This window comes from Schistocerca gregaria, chromosome X, assembly GCF_023897955.1.
Source record: "Schistocerca gregaria isolate iqSchGreg1 chromosome X, iqSchGreg1.2, whole genome shotgun sequence".
NCBI lineage: Eukaryota > Metazoa > Arthropoda > Insecta > Orthoptera > Acrididae > Schistocerca > Schistocerca gregaria.
Genome location: NC_064931.1, coordinates 32485176 through 32510418, shown reverse-complemented (window position 1 = coordinate 32510418; position 25243 = coordinate 32485176). Strand labels below are relative to the sequence as shown.

The window sequence follows — 25243 nt, the reverse complement described above, 5'->3', positions numbered from 1 at the left end:
ACACTAGATCGCGTGTTACAAGCAATCATATGTTCAAGTAACTTGCAGGGGACACTGGTCACGCCCACTAGCTGGTGACTAATCAAGAGACGATAGACCCTTGCTGGCTTAAGAACAGGACCCACAATCCTGTCTCTCCATGAGAGGGGGAAAATGCTTGGGAGCCAAATATGGTTAAACTTGTGGAGGAGATACTGTCATTGTGGAGAACTAAGATTTTAAAGCAATTAGATTATGGATGGAATCAGGGCCAGGGGCTGAATCCAATAGGAAGAAGAGAGGGTCAGCAGAAGCTCCCTTTCAATACAAGTGTCACTGTAGGAGTCAGTCTGATAAGAGGTAAAACAGAAATGGGAAGCTTCAGCCTGCTGCTTCTAAAGCAGAAAGGCAGCTGGATAGGACGCTGATGACACCATCGCAAAATGAGTCATGAGGTATTCCACTAGAACTGAGTGGATCTGTACAGAGGCCATGTGGAAGGGCAAGGTCTAGAATGGAAGACTGATGCTGACAACAATGGAAAGTGTGAAGCACAGCCCACAACCCATGATGAAGGGACAAAAGAACCAAGGGAGGAGAAAGTATGTGACGAAGCAATCTGGGATATTTTTACTTCCCCCTCTCGTTTTGCCATCTGCCTCCTTAAATTCATTTTTTCACTTTTAACTAACTACCATTAACATACGTGAGTATAATTCCCATTTTCATTAAAGAGAAAGGTTAAGCCTCAGTTTTAAAGAACATGCAACAAGATCTAAATGTTTGTGCTTAATTTTTATGTATGTGATTGATTTACTAATTTATTTACACTATTCCTAGTTAGTATGTTTTGTTATAGTGTGAAATCAATAATTGTTTTGTAACTTAAATTCTATTATTGACTTATAAACAAATAAAAATTCTACAATAACTGTAAACTTTTGGAAGACGAAATGCTAGTAATCTTAAAGTATCTATTTGGCTCTTTTCGAAAACATGCTAGCAAAGCCAGCCTTTAATTCCAAAGTAATTAACAGTTTTGTCAAAAGTATTGCTTACATAATTATATTGATTAATTTTCATGGTTTAAACAAATTATTTGGCTTAACCCTTGTTGTTGAAGAAACTGTTTAAAGAGAACAAATTTTTCAATGTATTTAGGTTAAATTAATGAGTTAATTTTTTAATTGTAACTTCTGTACATTTAACTTCAAAACAATGAGTAGTTTCAGCACCTATTGCTGTGATGATATATAAGGGCCCAATTTTTGGTCACGGGAAAGTCAGTCCACGGCACAGTTTCAGACAAGGAAGCTGTGTTTATTAGAACAACAATGGCTTCACTTGACTGTGGAAGAAGTGTCAATTAGGCCATGTGTAAAAAACCATGACAATGTCTGCTCCATATGTACCTGATTATTCTTCAAGAACTGTGAACTTTGTTGTTAGGTTTTACTGCCTCGAAGATATTCAACAGGAAACTATTGTAGCAGTATTGTGGAGGTTTGCCTGCAAGCCATTAATGAGACTTATCAAAAGTTTAACAATAGCGCACTGGCCATATAGAACTGTGTATTATTGGAGGGTTGTGAAAAGTTAAATTGACTGAGAAACACAACTGAGCATCTGTCAGCTACATCATTTAAAGTAGTCCTTGTTTGACTTCCACAGCCCATTTTTCAGCCAGTATATAGACACCGAAGACAACAAATGAAGAAAATAAAAGTAGGCGAACCGCTACATGTATGGACCACTGAATTACAAGTTTTTAAAACTCAAGACTGCTTTTTCAGATGGGAGAAAGTTAGGAGGAAGGATAGAAAGGAGCATGCAATATGTTAAAATGCAAACAGATGTAACAAATGAGATGTTAATTTCATAGCTTATAGTAATGAGTTTCACAGGAATTACTCGAGACACTTGAGGACTAGCCAGAAGTGTTACAACAAAAGGAAGGACACAGCAGACCAACAAAATGAAAGAGAAAAAAAAATATGTACGACAAAAAGAAAGCTTCGCTCCATTCGACAACAGACATTAGCTAGTCTTTCAAATAATGATGTACGTACTTTCCTTAACAGGAGGCAAAATGTTAAGTAATGCCAATAAACATACATTCGAACTATTTGTTGCTTCCTCAGGGAGGAAAGATTAATTTTGAAAATTAGTATAGTGTGTGTCATTTTGTTTTGCGACTATTGGCAGCACTGAATTTTTGCCTCATTGTGCTAAGCACTGACATGCAATTCTGTCTCCGTGTTCTTATAACTTTGTCATATTGTCCATTTGATATAATTTCATAAGTTTTTCAATCCTGAAACAGACTATGCATGAGAACAATTAGTTGTGGAATGTACTTTCGAGCATCAGCAGGTGAACTACAGTTCACAGAGAGACCACATGTCAGTAGCTTCTCGTTTCATGTGTAGATAATCGCCTTTTCATTTCTTTTATAAATTCTGTACAGAGGATGTAAGAAGTACTCCTTTTTAACTTTTCTGAGGCCCAGTGGCAACACTTACTCTCATTAAAACTGAAGAGCCACCTCAAGTCCCATGCAACCCTTCCCCCATTTTACACATCTCGATCTTAAGGTCGTGAGTTCATTCTTCACCTGGAGCACCACATGTAGCAGTTCACCTACTTTTATTTTCTTTGTTTGTTGCCCTCAGTGCCAATGTACTGGCTGAAAAATGGGGTGTGGAAGTCAAATACGGACTACTTTAAATGATGTAGCTGACAGATGCTCAGTTGCGTTTCATAGTCTTAATTTCAATTTTCACCCCCCCCCCCCCCCACACACACACACACAAAATACTACACAGTTATATATGGCCAGTGCAATGTTGTTAAACTTTGGGTAAGCCTCATTAATATCTTGCAGGCAAACCTCCACATACTGCTACAATAGTTTTCTGTTGAACACCTACGAGCAGTAAAACCTAACCACGAAGTTCACAGTTCTTGAAGAATAATCAGGTACATATGGAGCAGACACTGTCACTGTTTCTACACACGTCCTCATTGTTTAAAACTTATTCCATGGTTAAGTTGAAGCATTATTGTTGTTCTAATCAACATAGGTTTCTCGTCAAACTCTGCCATGGACTAACTGACTTGTGACCAAAAATCGGGTCCTTATATATCATAATAATAGGTGCTGAAACTACATATTGTTCGAAGTTAAATGTACAGATATTACAATTAAAACTTAATTCATTAATTTAACTAAATACATCAAAACATTTGTTCTCTTTAACAGTTTCTTCTACAACAAGGGTTAAGCCGAATTATTTGTTTAAATCACAAAATTAACAAATATAGTTATGTGAACAATACTATACAGAATTTATATTTGTTTATAAGACAACAATAGAATTTAAGTTACGAAACAATTATTGATTTCACACTATAACAAAAGATATTGAGTAGAAATAGTCTAAATAAATTAGAAAATCAATTACATACATAAAACTAAGCACAAAATTAGATCCGTTATGTTCTTTAAAACTGAAGGCCAACCTTTCTCTTTTATGAAAATGCGAATTATCCTCATGTATGTTAATGGTGCTTAGTAAAAAGAGAAAAATGAATTTAAGGAGGCAGATGGGAAAACAAGAGGAGAAGTAAAAATATCCCAGATTGCTTCATCACAAGTACACATACTTGCTCTGTTTTATTAAGCAGTGGGCTTTGGCATGAAGATGTTTCAATTGAAAGTAATAAGACCAGTGGAGGACAGGTGCCGCCTTAGACATTGCAAGGTGCAACAATGATCACAGACATCCGTGACAATGACTGTGCTTCAGCAATGAACTGGCTGAAGGCAAACAGGGCCCTTCAAATGAGGAATGGCAACGTCAGCAGCATGAATTATCTTATTGGACATATCATGAATGACTTCATCAATAAAACCTAATAAAGAAGGTGTGAACACAACCTGGCTGGTATATAGAGGCCAATCAGCATGACAAAGCCCAGCAGGGTTACCTGGCCATTGGGAGGCAGGAAGGGCATGAGAGGATCAATGGAAAGTGGTTACTATCACACGGGATATTGTGTGATGAACAGTGTAAGGAAGGAGGAAGGTGAGGGGGAGTGAGCGAAGTATCAATGGCACAGAAAGTGCCATATGCAGCACTAAAATGAGTAGGGGTACCATTATTAAGAAGGCACAGGTCATGGTCCACAAGAAATTGGTCAATTGGTCAACTCCACTGGAAACCCTCTAAGGGCCAACCCAGTTTCAACAGAAGGCACTGAACCAACAAAGGTTAAATGAGAATCTTGGAGAAAGACACACCATTACTGTTCCATTGCATAAGCATGGAACAGGGATGCAAATGGGAGGTGAACGAGCTGGAGCCAATCACACAACCGGGTCACCATTCATCAACAACGAGGATAGGGTGACATCCATAAATAACAAGTGAGACCCAGGTTGTGAAAGCGGTGCAAGCGCTTCTGGGGGCACCGGAGCGTCCTTGTGCTGGGATTTATGTTTCTTCTCCTTCTGTTTCATAGGTCAAGGATGGCAGGGTGTGGGCAGGGTGTGGAGGGAGAGCAGGCTTCTGCAAGATCCAGAACTGAAACAGGCACCTTAGGGCCCAAAGACTCTGTGTGTGTGTGTGTGTGTGTGTGTGTGTGTGTGTGTGTGTGTGTGTGTGTGTCGTAGACAAGTTGTGGTAAGGAGGAGGGGGGGGGGGGGGGGGGGGGGGGAAAAACGTAACAGAGGTGAAGTTAGAAATCTTCGACACAGGGTGAAGTCAGTCTTATTTCACAGGAGCCCCACGGTAGGATAAATGATTAACGGACTTTCGAGTGTAATTCCCTTGTATTTTCTTTTCCTTCTTATAAACTGGGCAATCTGGTGAGAGAGAGAGTGACAGTCATGACAATTAACACACACAGGCAGTGGCACACAGGCGCTCCCATCATTGAGTGGGTGTCCACGTTCACCCCACAGAGATTCCGCTGTACAGTGTCCAGCATGGAAGCACCGAACATCTCATGGGTGGCGGGATGTATGGTTTTACATCACACCGATTACACACAACCTTGACCTCATCTGAGAGGGTATCTTTATCAAATGCCAGAATAAATGTGTCAGTATCGGTATGATTGTACTTACGACATTTCTGAACACACCAAACAAAATGAACACCCTCGTGTTTCATAATGGCCCAGAGTTCCTCTTCAGTTTGAAGGACGAGGTCCCGATGAAAAATGACTCCCTGAACCATATTCCAAGACTGGTACACAGACATGTAGCCAAGGTGGTCATAAACACAAATGGCTGCAGACTGGATGGCAGAAATTTTGATCAACAGCGAACCCGAACTCATCTTATTGTGTGACACCACTTCACCAAATTTGTCTTTTTTATCTTCCACAAAAGATGACGACTTGATAGTGGTTAACATGTCCTCATCAGTCTAAGTGCAGACCAAGTAGTGGGGAAAGTGTATTACCAGAAGCTGGTGAGCCTGGTTCTTCCAGGGTGTAGCCAGGGAATGGATGGTCACAGTATCAAAAGAAGCAGCATTAAATTATTTAAAGACATAGAACAGCCAGTTTTTTGCAGCTTGATACATTTCATACAGAATGCATCTGCTCCGATACCACCCACTACAATCACAGGCTCTCCCGTGGGCATCACACCCAGCCACAGCAATGGAAGTTTGTCACGGCAGTTGTTGCCAGAAGTCCCAATGCACCAGAAAGACAAGCAACCATTCTTTGGCATACATGGCGGAGGGGAGGGGGGACAGCTCAGGTATTAGAAGTATGATCCCTGTGTTGTTGGGGCTCAGCCAGTTGGGTACATAAAAGCCTAACCACATAGACTGGGTACATGTGCTGGTGACCCAGCAGGGTGGAGTGGGGCTACAATGGGAAACGAAGAGTGGAAGGAGAGGTACCCATGCCGTAGATGCTAGGGGGGGGGGGAGTTGTTAAATAGCTCACACTATGAAGATAAAATTTAGAAGAGGTGGTCAGACACCAAAGGAGGACCAAAAGTGCCAAATAGGAAGGACGAAAACGGGAACAAAAACCGGAAGGAATATGAAAACTCAGGTGGATAGCCAGGTCGACATAAGTAAGAACACACAGGGGTGGAGGAACAAGGACAGGGAGGCAGGGGCACGGGAAACGAAGTGCAGCCTGGGAAGGAAGATTGGGCCAAATTACCTCGAGGCACCATGTGGGGGGGGGGTCAAGTGAGGACAACTCTGGCAACCTTTCTGCCCACATAGGGTTTGGCAAGCATTACAAGCTTTCTCTGTGCATGCAGGCAACATTATGTTGAAATGTAAGCCCAACATGGCTTGCCATGAAAGACAACAAAACGGGGCATAGAATATCGACAATGTTCCACTGTGCTATAAGGGTGACATGGACGACAACCAAAGGAGTCATCTGCTATGAAATGAAATGGTGTCCCTGGCAGGCGACAGTCAGGTTCCACCATTGTCTGAGGCATTTCCAGACATGTCTCCACTAGTCATTGAGGCTCATTTCGAAGCAGGAGTCATGACTGAAGACAGTTCTACTCCAGTCAATGATATTTCAAACTGAATGTGCCTGACACCACTGCAAATGGGGTTTCTGGTGTACAGAGGTAAATGGTAGTCATACAAGGGGCACCGTGAGCTCAGGCCCCTTTCTGCGAGGTGCCTATTAATGGTTCTTGTGGTCACTGAAGCACCAGCTGCATATTGGACCAATGATAATGATTAATCTGAGGCTCCGAGTGCCTCTCGGATGATTGCTCAGTCCTAACCTGTTGTCTCTCTAGGTCAACCACTTCCTTCCTGATGCTGTTCCACAGTTCAGCCACTTCTGCCATCATCATCAGATAGTGGCATTGCTCCTGTTCAACTGTCAAGCAATTCGCCGATTACTCCAATAAGCTTCTTTGAGCCCAACTACATGTCTTCTTTCAGATGCTGACATTTGCATATATTGTTCAAGCTTCTGTCTGTGAGACATAGTTACTGTCCAACTGAGTACACGGAATGAAATTCACAAAGGTTTTATGCCCTGGTATCGACATATCCCATGTTTACTAACCTTGTCAGCTACGTGTTGAAACTGTGCTGCAGCATCACACATTCATCTGTCGGCCGTCACAAATTTATAATTTTGCATTTTCCATCAATACCTGTATAAATATCAATTCGGGACAAATCTGCCCTTAGTGGTTCATCCTTTTTTGTCAGTGTGAGTGAGGCCGCAGGCTTGTCACAAGGTACAGTGTTTTCAATTCTGCATGTAAAATTGGGTGTGGGTAAAAAATCAAAGCACTATGGGTGCTGAATTTGCCCTCGGTGAGAAATAGCAACCATGTGGTTGACACTCAGGAAATTTTGGCACTTTCTGCCAAAATCCAGTTGGGTTTCTGAACCAATACATAAATGCGGATGAAACATGGATACACTGTTACACTCCAGAGACATGTGAACAACCAAAACAGTGTGTTTTTGAAGACAAACAGGCTCCAAAGGAGGCAAAGGTGGTGAAATCTGCCAGAAAGCTGATGGCCATTGGTTTTTGGAATGCATGCAGAATCATCTATGTTGATCACATGAAAAAGGGGCAAACCAACAACTGGAGACTATTATGCATTGTCACTAAACCAGTTGATTGAAGAAATCGAGCAAAAATCTTCATCTGAATAATAAAAAGGTCCACTTCCAGGTGCAAACCTGTGCAGTTTCAATGGCCAAAATTATGGAATTAATCCGACATCCGTCATATTCACTGGATTTGGCCCCCAGTGATTTTTATTTCCAAACTTGAAAAAATTGTTCAACAAATGATGGTGGTTCATAGTGTGGATTCCTGTAGTCATGTCCTAGTTCATGAACCACGGGCAACATATGAGTGGCTAAGTAAGTGGTCCCGACAGTCGGGATACCAGTTACTTTGGAATAAGGCTGGGCATCTCAGACATATTCTGAGTCGTGGTCACATTTGTGATCATACGGCAAAGACTACCAAATCCACCAGTTAGTCCCTCAACCGTTAGGGGGTAAAACTAAATGGGACTCGGGGCAAGTAAGGCTAGCAACCTGCCTCCCCGACACTTTAAATATGATGCTGGCAACAATCAGAGCAAAGTGCCTAGGACCTTTGGAGGTGACAGAGTCCCACCTCTAACTGACAAACCAGGGACTCCTAAGATACGACTTGGCAAACAAATGGTAATGACATGGGGAGCTATTAATATCAATGGGGGCTACCCTGGGAAGAAGGTAGTGCTGGCAGAGGCTGCGAGTAAGATGGGGCTGGACGTTTTAGCTGTTAGTGACATTCGGGTAAGGGGTGAGAAAGAAGAGGAAGTGGGAGAATACACGGTCTACCTGTCAGGATTCAAAGCAGGAATAGCACAATGGGTGTAGGGCTTTACATCAGGAAAGAAATGGAACCCAACGTAGTTGCAGTAAGGTATGTAAACGAGCGACTGATGTGGATAGATTTGACAGTGTCTAGCAAGAAAATTAGGATTGTGTCAGTATATTCGCATTGTGAAGGGACGGATCAAGATAAGATGGATAGTTTTTATGAGGCACTCAGTGATGTAGTTTTTAGAGTAAAGGACAAGGACAATGTTCTGCTCATGGGTGATTTTAATGCCAGGATTGGAAATCGAACAGAAGGGTATGAAAAGGTTATGGGTAAATTTGGAGAGGATATGGAGGCCAACAGGAACGGGAAACAACTCTTGGATTTCTGTGCCAGTATCGGCTTAGTAATCACAAACTCCTTTTTTAAACATAAGAACATTCACCGGTATACTTGGGAAGGCAGGGGAACCAGATCTGTCATTGACTATATAATAACAGATCAGGAAGGCTGTGAGGGACACACATGTATTCAGGGGATTCTTTGATGACACTGATCATTATTTAATCTGCAGTGAAATTGGGATTTTGAGGCCAAAAGTGCAGGAGGTCAGGTCCATATGTAGGAGGATAGGAGTGGAGAAACTTCAGGATAAGGAAATCAGGCACAAGTACATAGCAGCGATCTCAGAAAGGTACCAGTTAGTTGAATGTAGTCAATTACAGGCATTGGAAAAGGAATGGACAAGGTACAGGGACACAGTACTAGAAGTGGCTAAAGAATGTCTTGGAACAGTAGTGTGTAAAAGCAGGAAGAAGCAAACAGCTTGGTGGAATGGCACAGTCAAGGCAGCCTGTGAAAAGAAAAAGAAGGGGTATCAAAAATGGCTACATGCTAGAACTCAGGTAGACAGAGAAAGTTACGTTGAAGAAAGAAACAAAGCCAAACAGATAATTGCAGCATCCAAGAAGAAATCTTGGGAAGACTTTGGAAACAGGTTGGAGACTATGGGTCAAGCTGCTGGAAAACCATTCTGGAGTGTAATTAGCAGTCTTCGAAAGGAAGGTAAGAAGGAAATGACAAGTATTTTGGACAGGTCAGGCAAACTGCTGGTGAATCCTGTGGATGCCTTGGGCAGATGGAGGGAATATTTTGAAGAGTTGCTCAATGTAGGTGAAAATACGATCAGTAATGTTTCAGATTTCGAGGTAGAATGGGATAGGAATGATGATGGAAATAGGATCATGTTTGAGGAAGTGGAGAAAATGGTCAATAGATTGCAGTGCAATAAAGCAGCTGGGGTGGGTGAAATTGAGTCGGAATTCATCAAATACAGTGGAATGTCAGGTCTTAAATGGCTACACAGGATAATTGAAATGGCCTGGGAGTCAGGACAGGTTCCATCAGACTGGACAAAAGCAGTAATCACACCAATCTTTAAACATGGAAACAGAAAAGATTGTAACAACTACAGAGGTATTTCTTTAATCAGCGTTGTGGGTAAAATCTTCTCAGGTATTGTTGAAAGGAAAGTGCGAGTATTAGTTGAGGACCAATTGGATGAAAATCAGTGTGGGTTTAGGCCTCTTAGAGGTTGTCAGGACCAGATCTTTAGCTTATGGCAATTAATGGAGAAATGTTACGAGTGGAACAGGGAATTGTATCTATGCTTTATAGATCTAGAAAAGGAATATGACCGGGTTCCTAGGAGGAAGTTATTGTCTGGTCTACGAGATTATGGAATAGGAGGCAAACTTTTGCAAGCAATTAAAGGACTTTACATGGATAGTCATGCAGCAGTTAGAGTTGAAGGTAAATTGAGTTCATGGTTCAGAGTAGTTTCAGGGGTAAGACAAGGCTGCAACCTGTCTCCACTGTTGTTCATATTATTTATGGATCATATGTTGAAAACAATAGACTGTCTGGGTGAGATCAAGATATGTGAACACAAAATAAGCAGTCTTGTGTATGCGGATGACTTAGTTGTGATGGCAGATTCGATTGAAAGTTTGCAAAGTAATATTTCAGAGCTAGATCAGAAATGTAAGGACTATGGTATGAAGATTAGCATCTCCAAAACGGAAGTAATGTCAGTGGGAAAGAAATATAAACAAATTGAGTGCCAAATAGGGGGAACAAAGTTAGAACAGGTGGATGGTTTCAAGTACTTAGGATGCATATTCTCACAGGATGGCAACATACTGAAAGAACTGGAAGCAAGGTGTAGCAAAGCCAATGCAGTGAGCACTCAGCTACGATCTACTCTCTTCTGCAAGAAGGAAGTCAGTACCAAGACTAAGTTATCTCTGCACCGTTCAATCTTTCGACCAACTTTGTTGTATGGGAGAGAAAGCTGGGTGGATTCAGGTTACCTTATCAACAAGGTTGAGGTTACGGATATGAAAGTAGCTAGGATGATTGCGGGTACTAGTAGATGGGAACAATGGCAGGAGAGTGTCCACAGTGAGGAAATCAAAGAAAAACTGGGAATGAATTCTATAGATGTAGGGGTCAGGGCGAACAGGTTTAGATGGTGGGGTCATGTTACACGCATGGGAGAAGCAAGGTTACCCAAGAGACTCGTGGATTCAGCAGTAGAGGGTAGGAGGAGTCGGGGCAGACCAAGGAGAAGGTACCTGGATTTGGTTAAGAATGATTTTGAAGTAATAGGTTTAACATCAGACGAAGCACCAACGTTAGCACTGAATAGGGGATCATGGAGGAATTTCATAAGGGGGCTATGCTCCAGACTGAACGCTTAAAGGCATAATCAGTCTTAAATGATGATGATGATGATGATGATGATAAATGACGGTTCACACCGAAAAAAATGCCTACTTTGCGTAACTTCAGCGATCCTAGTTTTTAGATAGCTCAAAGGAGTTAGAGCAACATTTGGAGAAGTCCACAGAGTTAACAGGGAATTATTTTTTTGGAGGGGGGGGTGGGGGGGGGAGACTGAAATGGGGGGGGGGGAGACTGAAATAATTTGCTTTTGTATCTTTTTCTAATGACTTACTGAATGATCCTCATTATTAGGTAACAAATGTCTTTTCAGATATGCATTTTTCTCAGAAAAGTACATCAAGCTACTATAGTATAAGAATGTGTGTTCTGTTTCAAATTTTCTGTATCTGAAGCATAAATATTACAGACTTTTGCAAATCAAAAAGAAACCACTGTGAAATGATCTTGTCATGTAAGACATCTGCCACTTTTTGCCTTGTGGGATGCTCACCATATGAATGTCACAGAACTCTTTGCAAATGAACACTACTTCCCAAGGCAAACACACAAGCAAATGATCAGTGCAGCTAAGTGACAAAGATGTGCCAGTGGCAGTACGAATGAAGCCATGTGAAACCTGCCAATAATAGGCACCGATTTGGTAGTCCCTGCATATTATGCTGACACCTTGACAGCAGCTGTGGCAGTAATGACACTGTGGAAGCAGTATGTGCTTAAAGCCAGGGACCAAGCCAGATTAACACAAAGGCTTCTCATTGGCAATTACAAATGAAGATTAACGCAAAAACTGAAACTAAACTCTGCCCGAACAGGCCACGAAGGCCCAACACTACCAACTGGCCGCCATGTCATCCTCAGCCCACAGGCATCACCAGATGTGGATATGGAGGGGCACTTTGTCAGCACACCGCTCTCCTGGCCATATGGCAATTTCTGAGACCAGAGCCACTACTTCTCAATCAAATAGCTCCTCAGTTTGCCTCACAAGGGCTGAGTGCACCCCACTTGCCAACAGCGCTCGGCAGACTTGATGGTCACCAATCCAAGTGCTAGCCAGCCCGACAGTGCTTAACTTTGGTGATCTGACAGGAACTGGTGTTACCATTGTGGCAAGGCTGTTGGCCCAAGATGAAGGCAAGGAGAACTGATTTTTCTCCTCCCAGCTGTCAGTCTCACTTCTCCCGAGAGCAGTGCCTGTCTGTGTATGAATACCTCTGACAACTCTAAAGAAGACTTAGATTTTTCTGATCACACGCCTTTCACTTGATGTTCTTAGACTTTAGTTTACCTCTAGCTATCATGTTCCCCTTCTGTGGTCTTCAGAGGCGGAGGGGTGGGGAAGATATGGGTAGCCGGTAATATATGAAATTTCTAATTTGAGAACTACAATTTTTTTATCAAATCTTGAATCACTTACCTTCGACCCTGAAATTCCTCTAATCCTCCAGCGAACTTTTACCGTTTTTTCTTTAACGTGGAGTGTTATCTTCAACACATCCATTTTAACGAATGCAAATTTGAGGTGCCCAACTACTCTTACAGCAGCTATCTGACAAACATATGGCACAATCCCTCTGAAAATTCATAAAGTTGTACTCATGATCTGACAAATAAAGTAACTTAATAAAATACTTTTGGCCAATGTGAAATTTGAGCAGTTACTCACTGAGTTATTGTTCCTCTTATGTTGTTTATGAAGATTATCTCTGGATGGTAAATACTATAGTCCATTGGCTGAACAAACAGTTTTGGGAGCTGCAATTCAGATAAAATTAACTTGTGCAGAAGCATATAAAAACAATGTAAATAAAAATTATTGCACAAGCCTTTCATTGTTTAAAACACTATAGAAATATGACAACTATGACACAGACATGCAAGAAGAAAGAAAGCATAAAACTAACACACACACACACACACACACACACACACACACACACTAGCAGAAAATGTAATTGGTTTTACCAGAACTTGGGAGTAATTTGGAAAAAGCCTTCATGAAGTAACAACCATTGGTCAGTAAGTGCAGTGTGGTGACACTTGGGTCAGTAATCATGTACGCAAAAGTAGTTCATGACGAGCTACTACCCATACTCTATAGAAAACTGCACCATGTAGCAGCAATATCTCGAGTGAGTAGGATGGTGCCCCCCACATCAGGGAAAGACTCTTGTAATGAACTATGTGATTGGGTACAGGGTTTTAGAGTAGCAAGTGCACACCAGAGTCATGCGAATAGTAGAGGATTTGGATCAATCCAAATGAAGTTGTCCAATAAAAGTTAAGTTGGTTGCTCCACCATTTTTAAATATTTTAATTTTTTACATGTGATTACCCTATAATTGAGAAGTTCAATCTAGTTTTTAATATCTTTCACCTTTATTGAATGGCAACCATTTTCATTTGTAAGTTCACGACGATGTTTCAGTTTAGAGATGTCAGCAAAAATTTGAATACCTCTGCACTGTGTGAAGTTACAAAATTGCAATTGACATGATTGTTTTTAGAAAAATGTCCTCTAGAACATTGTCTGTTAGACAAAATACCTTGAATTCAAAAGTAACCAGTCAAAATGACCTCCAAAGATTGGTATCGAAATTTTCAAAACTCCACTTTTTAGGCCCAAAAAATAACAAACAAGGAGTGATTTATCAGAGTATTATTTTCCTATAGTTATGAAAAAAATTGATAAGAACAACCAAATGAATATAAGGTAGCCATCAAAGCCCTACTGTCGGAGCTGCCCAAGAATATTGTGCCTCCAAGTAGTGTCATAAACCTGAGTGGTGGTGGTGTGGTCTTCAGTCCTGAGACTGATTTGATGCAGCTCTCCATGCTACTCTATCCTGTGCAAGCTTCTTCATCTCCCAGTACCTACTGCAGCCTACATCCTTCTGAATCTGCTTAGTGTAGTCATCTCTTGGTCTCCCTCTACGATTTTTACCCTGCACGCTGCCCTCCAATGCTAAACTTGTGATCCCTTGATGCCTCAGGACATGTCCTACCAGCCAATCCCTTTTTCTAGTCAAGTTGTGCCACAAGCTCCTCTTCTCCCTAATTCTATTCAATACCTCCTCATTAGTTATGTGATCTACCCATCTAATCTTCAGCATTCTTCTGTAGCACCCCATTTCGAAAGCTTCTATTCTCTTCTTGTGTAAACTATTTATCGTCCACATTTCACTTCCATACAAGGCTACACTCCAGACAAATACCTACAGAAACAACTTCCTGACATTTAAATCTATACTCGATGTTAACAAATTTCTTTTCTTCAGAAACACTTTCCTTGCTATTACCAGTCTACATTTTATATCCTCTACTTCGACCATCATCAGTTATTTTGTTTTGTTGCCCAAATAGCAAAACTCCTTTACTACTTTAAGTGTCATTTCCTAATCTAATTCCCTCAGCATCACCAACTTAATTCGACCGACTAAATTTCATTATCCTCATTTCACTTTTGTTGATGTTCATCTTATACCATCCTTTCAAGACACTGTTCATTCCATTCAACAGCTCTTCCAAGTCCTTTGCTGTCTCTGACAGAATTGAGTAATATATATATATAAAAATCCCAATACAACAATGTTTACAGAGGAAAGCCTCTTGTATAGCCGTTTCTAGCTGGTTAAGAGTGTCAAAAGTGGATCAATATGTCCAGAGTCCACACTGAGAGCAGCTACAGAACTGCCTAGTCTAAACACCCAGACCATTCGAGGGTTGACCATTCACTACAAGGTTCCCTCACAGCTCGTTAGAGTGACATTCCAGCCATTGCTGGGACGTGTTCAATCCCTTTCTGGTTTGAGGAGAGGTATCAAAACTGCCTCCTCCACAAGTTGGGAAATTGTACTGTTCACCATATTCAATTAACTCAATTAAAACAATCTAAGAGGAATCCCTTCGAAACTGTTTGCAAGTTTCACAGTATGGTGTATCAGATTTGGTTGTGACCAGGCATAGTAGCTGCAGTCAGTGCCCAATACAGGTCCCACATGGAGAAAGGGCAATTGTAAGACTCAGAATTGTTGGATCTGAAGTCCAACTTATCCCTCTCCGTGGTCACACAATAGCAGTGGAATGCTGGACCCTGGCTGTCAATGGCAGTAGTCATCGCAAAGTACTCTATCATCGAGTGATGTCTCGAAGCGTTGTTCAGAGGCACTGTTAGGATAGATAAATGACTGCATTTACCAGAAATCATGATGGCTTCCCTTACTTTCATAGAACAAGTGGAACAATTGATAAAGTTTGGGAATGAGTGTCATGACCTTTTCTTGCTCTCCTTGATTATGCGTCAAGTTCTGACTCTCACTACTTCATAGATGGCTTGGTTTGCTGCAGTTGGGCATTACTTAAACCGTCGCAGAGCCATACACCTGACTTGGATTTGGTGAGTGGCATTCCTCAGTCTACTGAAAGTGTCTAAGATGACCTGAGGACTTTGGGATTGTTAAGCCAGTAGCATGTTCAGTCACCTATTTCTGAATGCTTCCTTGGTGTTCAAAAACTGCCAGCTGGCTGAAGAGCATCCTATACAATGCTTCCCTTCAAGTGCTGCTCCATCTGGTAGATTGATCCAGAGTGAGAAGTGGTTATTGGATTGAGGGTTACCAGTAACCTCCCACTGAGCAAAGTCTGCGAGGGCTGCAGAGCAGAAAAAGAGGTCTATGGCTGATGACCCAGCAGTACTAGTGAAATGAGTGGGAGAGCCCGTGCTGAGGAACTGCAGCTCCTGCTACAACATGACTTTCTAAAACTCTACCACCAGGGCAAAAAGAGTGGGTGCCCTATAATACATTACAGGTACTGAAGTCTCCCAGTGTGAGAAATTATTGGGAAGTTGATCAATAAGATCTGCGAGAGCCACAGAATCTATTGCATCTTGTGGAGGTGAATACAGTGAGCATATAGTGATCCTCTGACTCACATGAACTCCAAATGCTTGCAAGTTGATAACTAAGTATAGAGCACAGCAGTTGCCTGTGTTAGGGACAAACACGAGCCATCCATGTTCCCCCTCAGGTCATCCTTGTTGTGGAGGGTATAGCCACAAAGCACAGGGGCATCAGTAAGTTTAAAATGTGTATCTTGTAAACAGAAGCACAGGAGATAATTGTGCATTAGGAGTTTCAGTTTCTTCACATTTTTCCTGAACCCACTGATGATCCACTGCAGTATGGGAGACATTTTTTAGGTGAGGTTTTCCTTTCACTGTGTGTCTCCACTGGATGGAAATCCTGCACTGGATGGAGGCTTAGTCTGGTGGCTAGATGGTTGCCTCAGGCAGACATTGTAGTTCACTGTCTCCAAAGCACAATCATTAGAATTGTCAGATAGAATGACATCTAGATGGTATGACAGCTTATGACTTTTCTTCCAATACCGGCACTTCCCTTTAGGCTTTGCTGTCAGAGGAAAATATGGAGCAACAGTATTGTCAGTGGCAGCAACAGTGCCAGCCTGTTTACTAGAGTGTGCCAGTTGAACTGCTGGAAGCTCTGCAATGTGAGCTACTGTGGCTTTTCCTGAATTTCTGACACAGGGAGGGGTGGTGGCATAGGCTGTATACTACCACCACCATTGCAACTGCACTTGCAAACACAGGGATTAGTGCTAACACTATTAACCTCCATTTGTGTAGAGGCACCAGCTTCTGAACAGGCTTTCTGAGAGTGGAAGCAAACGAAGTAGTGAAAGCTGGAGGTTGCATTGCTTTATACATCTTTTTGCCTCACCGTATAAAATATGCCAATTCCTTTTGAGCTCCTGTACCGTCTTTATTTAAGGTAGACAGTGCAGTTTCTATTCCCGACAGAGTGATCCCAAAACATACTTTGGAAGAACAAATGACTCCTAGTAGGTGGCCTTACCACAGTTGCTGCAAGTGGTTCTTACCTTACATGCTCAAATGGTATTTCCAAAGCACTGGCTTTTAAAACAGCACATTGGGTTTGGTATATAAGCCTCACAATTAACTGAAGGAAAACTACCTTGATATGCTCTGGGAGAGTTGTGCTACTGAATGTAAGGATAAAGCAGCTCGCCATCTACCCTTTTCACCTTTTCATCATACCTGGCACATCAGTCACACCTTCCTGAGCCCACTAATCTTTCAGCTGTTCTTTGCGAATTTCATCAATATTTCTGCATGAAAACATCTTTCTTATAATTCCACGTAGTATGTGGCTCTATGGCATATTCCCCAATGCGTTTTGCTGTCTGGAGATTTGTTGCTTAGTGGGAACTGGATGTTTCAACCGAAAGTGCCCCATTCATTTATCTCTTTATAGATTTTAAGGTGCCAGAAATGCCCTCTAAACCCTTTCAAGCGTAGAAAGGTGAAACTTTCTCAAAGCTGCCCTCTTCTGCTTAATTATTAAAAACACATCCTGCCCAGCACTATCGTGTGTTCTGTTACTATAAAACCTACATTAACAGTTTCTGTTTCACTTTTGGTCTGTTGATAATTTTAATGATAAATCGCAACACAACAAATCACTTTATACTCGACAAAGTTATGAGCACGAAGAGGAACAGGTGAATCAGAGGTAGGCACAGCAGACGATTCCAATGTCGATGGATGTCCCAGACAGCTCTGATATGAGGTGTTCGGAGGCAAGCTGCCGGCCAAGACATCTGTTATAGAAACATGTCTGGATGGAACTGCTATTATTTAAATGTGAGGATGAGGAGCAAATAATGACTGTACATGGTGAGGAAACATTAAATATCTTATGCAAATATTAAAGAGCAGGTGGTCTCAAACATTGGAATGGTGTGTTTAATCATGCATGCCATTTACCAGTAAACCATGGGTGTATACAGTAAAACTACTTAAATGTTAGGAAACTGTTCTACAGACTGCTGCCATCTACTGTGTTGGCCACTTGTGTGGATTGCTGGGCTTAATAAACCCACCATTTTACTGCAGAGTTGGTGATAGCCTACAATTACACACTGTGGCAACTGACTTGTGTTCAGGTTGTCAAAAATTGTTGTACAATTTCTAAAGTTAAATGCTTTGAGGTGTTGGACAGAAATGAACTACAGGTCACTTCAAGCGGCCAGGGTGATGAAACTAAAGACAACTTGGAAACGCAATGGCCACATCATCTCTCATTAGAAGAGAGATGAGTGATATTCAGTGATTCTGATGCAGTGTTCCTAACTTCTGGAAATTAGGGGAGAATATATACCTGATGATGTAAGACCTTTTGTTCCTCATAGTTCAAATGCCTCACTTTAATAATACAAACTTAAAAATGTGTGGATGCGAGAAAGAAGACATGGCCAAAGTGAAAGGATGAGGAAGTTTTGGGAATACAAGAACAAGAAAGCAGTGCTAAGTAACAGTTTCATGTGCTCCTTACAGGGCAAAGCAAAATCTCTATATAATATTTGAAACAAAATATTGTAAGAAAGTGTTGAAGTTGAAATTGCTATTACCAATACAATAAAATCTTTTATAAAAGATCCAGAGTTGTAATAAAGCAGTCACTCAACATAACATTCTCTTATTTAGAGATGGTGATACATATTTCAATGAAAGGATCGACAGTAAACAATTTTAATAAGTTACCAATCACAACAGAATATTATGATGTGATCAGTGACAAATTTCTCAAACAAATATACCCTACAGCTCATGGGCAATATGCAAACAACATTTTATGTCCACTTGGCCAGTACTGTGTAATACCAGTAACTAGACAATACAAGAAAAAGAATAAGGTGCTGATGCAGAATGGTTAATGGTAGCACTCCCACACAGCATAAAGCTTGGCTATTAATCTGGTTCTGTAAACACCCTTGGCAACATCACTTCCCCTCCTGGTAGATGGCATTCATGGTGAAAACATACCAGACAAAATACTAGTCACCACCAGGAAACTTCTTGCTAATACCAGACAACACTACCTCTCATCTTAATAATAGCCTCAACTTGATTCATGGCATGATCATGGGCACATCCAAGACTCCTTTCTCGCATCTGATCACATCTCCAAGCCCACTCATATAACGGCACTGATCACCTACAAATGATTAGCACATACACATCACTACATTGCCATTGCCTGGCACCAGTTCTAATCCATCTACAGCACTCTAAAGAAAACAGTGTGGTCTTTTAAGAGGGTAACTAAAATTTTGTCCAGAGGAGTTACTTGGACATTAAAGGTCATGCTGGTCCAGAAACCCTAAGCTTATAATTAGGGGCTAGGATTTTTATGACTTAAAAATCGCCATAATAAGTACAAAGAAATATTCTGTTAAGGCCATAAGACCAAAAATTTACAAAAAAATATGCACAACATAAAAATATGACCTAACAATACTAAAACAAAGTAAAATTCCTAATGTAAAATAAATTTGTATGTCAATTAATGACAATGAACTATTTATTTAAGAATAAAATGCACCAAAGAAGAAAGCTTAACTAAGGAATTTGACGATTTGTGCTCTTCAGAAGTACTGTCAGACCATTGTTAACCTACGATTTTGATTTTTTTTTACATCCTCATTTTACTTCAATTGATGAGCTGTAAGTTGCAATACACAATGAATACCTTGTGCATATTTTCAAAGAAAAAAAAATGATTTCCTACTGTAAGCCAACAAAGTCTAGTACTTTCAAACATTTCTTTCTACTTCAGCTGACATGGGAAGTATATATAAAACTGACAGTAACATTTAAATCTAAATGATTAAGAGAGGACTTTTCACACAACAAAATCACTGAAATGGAGCAAAGTGTATGATATACTTTGTTTTCTTCTAAAATCTTTTCCATTTTCTTTGACATTTCTTTGTCCAACAATGGAAAATCCAAAAATATGCCTATCTGCGACTCAGCATCTAGGCTATATGGTGAGTAGAAACTTTCCGTTTCATAATATTGTTACACTTCTTTGTCCATTTAACCAAAAGCATCAATTGTTCTATCTGTTTCGCTAGTGGCACTTCTGATTGCTCCAAAGCATTTATGGCAGCAGAATAAATCAAAAATCTGATTTTATGTATCAAAGTTTTCCTGAAATTTCAGCATTAGACATTCATTCTTAGACCAAGACAATGTTGAAAGTTCTGGCAGTTACAGTTGCAGGCATCAATCCTGAACCGCAATCTTGTTAAAATGGGATTTTTTTTTATAGGGAAATTCTTGGAACTAACAACTTAAATGCTGCAACACATGTAGGATTTTCAAAAACACCTTTTTGATACAGCCAATAAATCTGTCAATATAACTGAATTTACTACAAACCTCTTCTGGAACTTTGTAAGGCATGAGCTAAAGAGTCACATGTACTATTTTACTGTACAATTCTCTTAGTGAATCAGCAGATTTCACCATAGCAGGCACAGCATTTCTTGCAGAAACTATTACGCTGTCATGCTCAACGACTTTGGTTCATATGGCAGCCACAGAAATGTCTAACAAGTTGTCAATAGTGGAATAATTTATTTTTTCTAAATGTTCATAGCTTCTAATGAACATTTCACCTGGACTGTCTTCTTCCAAAGTTCCGACACTGGTACTTCTTTCTCTTTTAAAAGAAAAAAGCTCCTGCTGACATTGTCCCTTCTTAACATAGAAGAATCACGAAGAGATCTACCTATTTTTTTCCAATGATTCACAAAATTTTAGATGGTTCAGCCTAGTTAAGGAATGTCAGCACGAAGGAAAGCAGTACAAAGTTCTTCACAGAATGGAGAGTTAATACGCAGGATTCCCCTAGGAGCATTTGCTGTAGCGTCTTTCCATTTTCAATCTGTTGTACTTTGTTTGTGTTTTTCTGTTGCCACATGCTGCTGACCATTAAATGACTTCTCTTCAGTTACTCTTACATCACACAGCTTCTTCCTGCTGTGGTCTTCAGTCCAGAGACTGGTTTGATGCAGCTCTCCATGCTACTCTATCCTCAGCAAGCCTCTTCATCTCCGAATAACTACTGCAGCCTACACCCTTCTGAATCTGCTTAGTGTATTCATCTCTTTGTCTCCCTCTATGATTTTTACCCTCCACACTTCCCTCCAATACTAAATTGGTGATCTCTTGATACCTCAGAACATGTCCTACCAACAGATCCCTTCTTGTAGTCAAGTTGTGCCATAAATTCCTCTTCTCCCCAATTCTATTCAGCATCTTCTCATTAGTTACATGATCTACCCATCTAATCTTCAGCATTCTTCTATAGCACCACATTTCAAAAGCTTCTATTCTCTTCTTGTCTACACTGTTTAGCGTCCATGTTTCACTTCCATACATGGCCACACTCCATACAAATACTTTCAGAAAAACTTCCTGACACCTAATTCTATACTTGATGTTAAATTTCTCTTCTTCAGAAACCCTTCCCTTGCCATAGCCAGTCTACATTTTATACCCTCTCTACTTCAACCATCAGTTATTTTGCTCCCTAAATAGTAAAACTTTTTACTATTTTAAGTGTCACATTTCCTAATCTAATTCCCTTAGCATTACCTGATATGATTGGACTACATTCCATTATCCTCATTTTGCTGTTGTTGATGTTCATCTAATATCCTCCTTTCAAGACACTGTCCATTCTGTTCAGCTGCTCTTCCAGCTCCTTTGCTGTCTGATGGAATTAAAATTTTGTCATAAAACCTCAAAGGTTTTTATTTCTTCTCCATGGATTTTAATTCCTACTCAAAATTTTTCTTTTGTTTCCTTTACTGCTTGCTTAATATACAGATTGAATAACATCGAGGATAGGCTACAACCCTGCCTCAGTTCCTTCTCAACCGCTTCTTCCCTTTCATGCCCCTCAACTCTTATAGCTGTCATCTGGTTTCTGTACGAATCGTTAATAGCCTTTCCTTCCCTGTATTTACACCTGCCACCTTCAGAATTTAAAATAGTATTCCAGTCAACATTCAAAAGCTTTCTCTACATCTACAAATGCTCAAACGTAGTTTTGCCTTTCCTTAACTACCTTCTAAGATTTTTTGTAGGGTCATTATTGCCTCACGTGTTCCAACATTTCTATGGATTCCAACTGATCTTCACCGAGGTCGGCTTCTACCAGTTTATCCATTTGTCTGTAAAGAATGTGTGTTAGTATTTTGCAACCGTGACTTATTAAACTGATAGTTCGGTAATTTTCAGACTTGTCAGCACCTGCTTTCTTTGGAATTGGAATAATTATATTATTTTGGGAGTCAGAGTATTTTTGCTTGTCTCATACATCTTGTTCACCTGACAGAAGAGTTTTGTCATGGCTGGCTCTCCAAAGGCTACTAGTAGTTGTAATGGAATGTTGTCTACTCTAGGGGCCTTGTTTCGACTTAGGTCTTTCAGCATTCTGTCAAATTCTTCACACAGTATAATATCTCCAATTTCATCTTCATCTACGTCCTCTTCCATTTCCATAACATTGTCATCAAGTACGTCGCCCTTGTATAGACCCTCTATATACTCCCTTCCACCTTTGTTTTCCCTGCTTTGCTAAGGCTAGTTTTCTATCTGAGTTCCTGATATTCATATCAAGGTGTGTCTAATGTTACTCCTACTGATGCATGCTTCTAACATCCTTACATTTTTCCTCTAGCCATTCCTGCTTAGACATTTTGCACTTCCTGTCGATCTCATTTTTGAGACATTCATATTCTTTTTCACCTGCTTCATTTACTGCATTTTTATATTTTCTCCTTTCATCAATTTCAATATCTCATGTGTGACCCAAGAATTTCTACTAGCCCTTGTCTTTTTACCTACTTGATCATCTGATGTCTTCAATATTTCATCTCTCAAAGCTACTCATTCTTCTTCTGCTGTATTTCTTTCTGCTGTTCGTATCAATTGTTCGCCAATGTTCCCTCTGAAACTCTCTACAACCTCTGCTCCTTTCCATTTATCCAGGTTGGTTTGGAGTATAAAGGGACCAAACTACAGGATCATAAGTGCCTTTTTCCTGATGCAAGCATGGCTCAAGGTACAAAACAGCCAAAGTACGTTTGAAAAAGTAAAATGGGAAAAAGGAGTGAGGAGCCACACATAAAAAGAAAATGAATGAAATGAACAAAAATAGGGAAAACCATACACCACAAGAAAAAGTAGAAGGTATTAAAACCTTAGAGCAGTTGGTCTGGGCTAGCTGATCACAACTATAAAAGAGGATGATCCAGCCACTCTGCAACACATTAAAATGTCCACCCCAAAAAGACAAGGCGAGATGAACACATGTAGGGAAAAGATGACCACCAATGCAAACAAATTCAAAGGAAGTGCAACAGAGTTAAAATGGAGGGCGGGTTGCGGCCTCAGAGAGAAAGCTAAATACCCACCTTTAGACGATACGACAAAAAAACCTTCAGATTGAGGCATTGTTGCCCAACACTGAAGGTAGGGTGCTGGGAAGGTTAAAAGTCCACCACAGAGGGGATAGAAGTGGACAATACAGCAAGGTGTGGATGACTGTCATACGACAGTCACACCGAGGTGGATCCTCACAACAGAGGAGGTAGCCATGTGTTAGCCACGTATGGTCAATGCGGAGCCAGCAGAGAACCACAGAGTCCCTGCGAGAGGCCCACATGGAGGACTTCCACACATTCTTAGTCTCCTTAATGGCAGGCAGATTGTGGTGCGTACTGAAATTATGCCATTCCGTCTTCCAAAGCTGAAAAACCTTGCGGTGTAATAATGATCGCAGGTCAGTTATGGGTATGTCAATCTCCAGAAGTGGTTTCCATGCAGCCTGTCAGCAAGTTCATTTCCTGTGATACCAATGTGGCCTGGGGTCCACAGAAACACCCCAGGGCACAGATGGAACCAAAGGATGGCAGGGGTAGTACCAATTGATAGCTTGTAAGCAGCTCAAGGAGTCAGAAGAAACAACTTGCAAAGGCATGAGCAGATGCTCTCATGAGCACAAGAAATGGCCACCAGCTCTGCAGGGAAAACACTGCAACCATCTGGCAAGGAGTGCTGTTCAATAAGTCCTCCATGTACATACGCGAAGCCAATGTGACCATCAGCCATCGAGCCCAGGAGCTGTGTCGGGGCAATGTGCAAGGATGCTGAGAAGCTCCCACTCTAAATGGAGCATTATAGCGTTCACTGTGACATTCAGTGAATGAGAGGGCTTTCCTTCCCATCTGCCGTTTGAGGGTGCGAAATGCTGGGGGATAATTCTGCGACACGGAGGCTCGGACATAGAGGTCAGCAAAGTGATTGACAATTGTGTTTGCGTTGGTAGACAACACACCATTGACGTTAATACCAGGGACACCTGTCTGGGTCTGGTACCCACAAATACATGGCACCCAATGGTCAATACGTACTTCTCCCAACATTCCTGTTTCCATCTTTTTATAACCTGGTAAATGCGGGCACAAAGACATTTAAAAGCTATTAGGTGCTCTAGGGAATCGTGCCGCTTACATTGCTGTAGAGCTCGACAATGCTCTTTAATGGCCTCAGCGATTTCCAGCGACCACCAACGTACTGACTTTTGCTGGGGGCACCCTAAAGAACAAGGGATAGTGTTTTCCGACGCAGAAATGATCGTTCTAGTGATCCGCTCAACTACCACATTGATGGTACCATGTGTGTGTGTGGGGGGGGGGGGGGGGGGGGGGGATTCAACGGTGACAGCAGAGGCAAAAGCTTCCCAGTCTGCCTTGTTTAAATCCCATTTTGGTAGACGTCCAGGGGAATGGCACTGTGGGAGTGACAAGAAAATGGGAAAGTGGTCACTGTCACACAAGTCATCGTGGGCTCTCCAGTGGACAGATGGGAAATTCCTGGGCTGCAGAAGGATAAATCAATGGCTAAGTAAGTGCCATGAGCCACACCGAAATGTGGGGGCCCCAGTATTTAACAGGCAGAGGTCAAGTTGAGAAAGGAAAGTTTCGACATCTCTACCTCAGCCAGTAATCACGGTGTCACCCCACAATGGGTTATTGGTGTTAAAATCTCCCGAAAGTAGGAAAGGTTTAGGGAGTTGATGAATAAGTGCAGCCAATGCGTTCAGGGGTACAGCACCATAGATATACGTTGTGGACAGTTATTTCCTGCATCATCCTTATCCTGACAACCACAGCTTCAAGAGGGGTTTGTAGGGACAGGTTCACTGCATACTGAGTTCAGGACATACACAAAAACTCCACCTGACACTATTTTAGTCGTTACGGT

General features: G+C 41.2%; 1 protein-coding gene across 1 annotated transcript in view; it reads right to left on the bottom strand.

Annotated features, from left to right (window-relative positions):
* LOC126299603 (uncharacterized) overlaps positions 1-25243 on the bottom strand; it is a 120013-nt gene that overhangs the window by 69894 nt on the left and 24876 nt on the right. The window contains exons 4-5 of the mRNA XM_049991630.1: positions 12743-12831; positions 12494-12650 (exon numbers count right to left, since the gene is read on the bottom strand). Coding sequence (XP_049847587.1) covers positions 12494-12650; positions 12743-12831 — 246 coding nt within the window. The remainder of the gene's footprint in view (positions 1-12493; positions 12651-12742; positions 12832-25243) is intronic.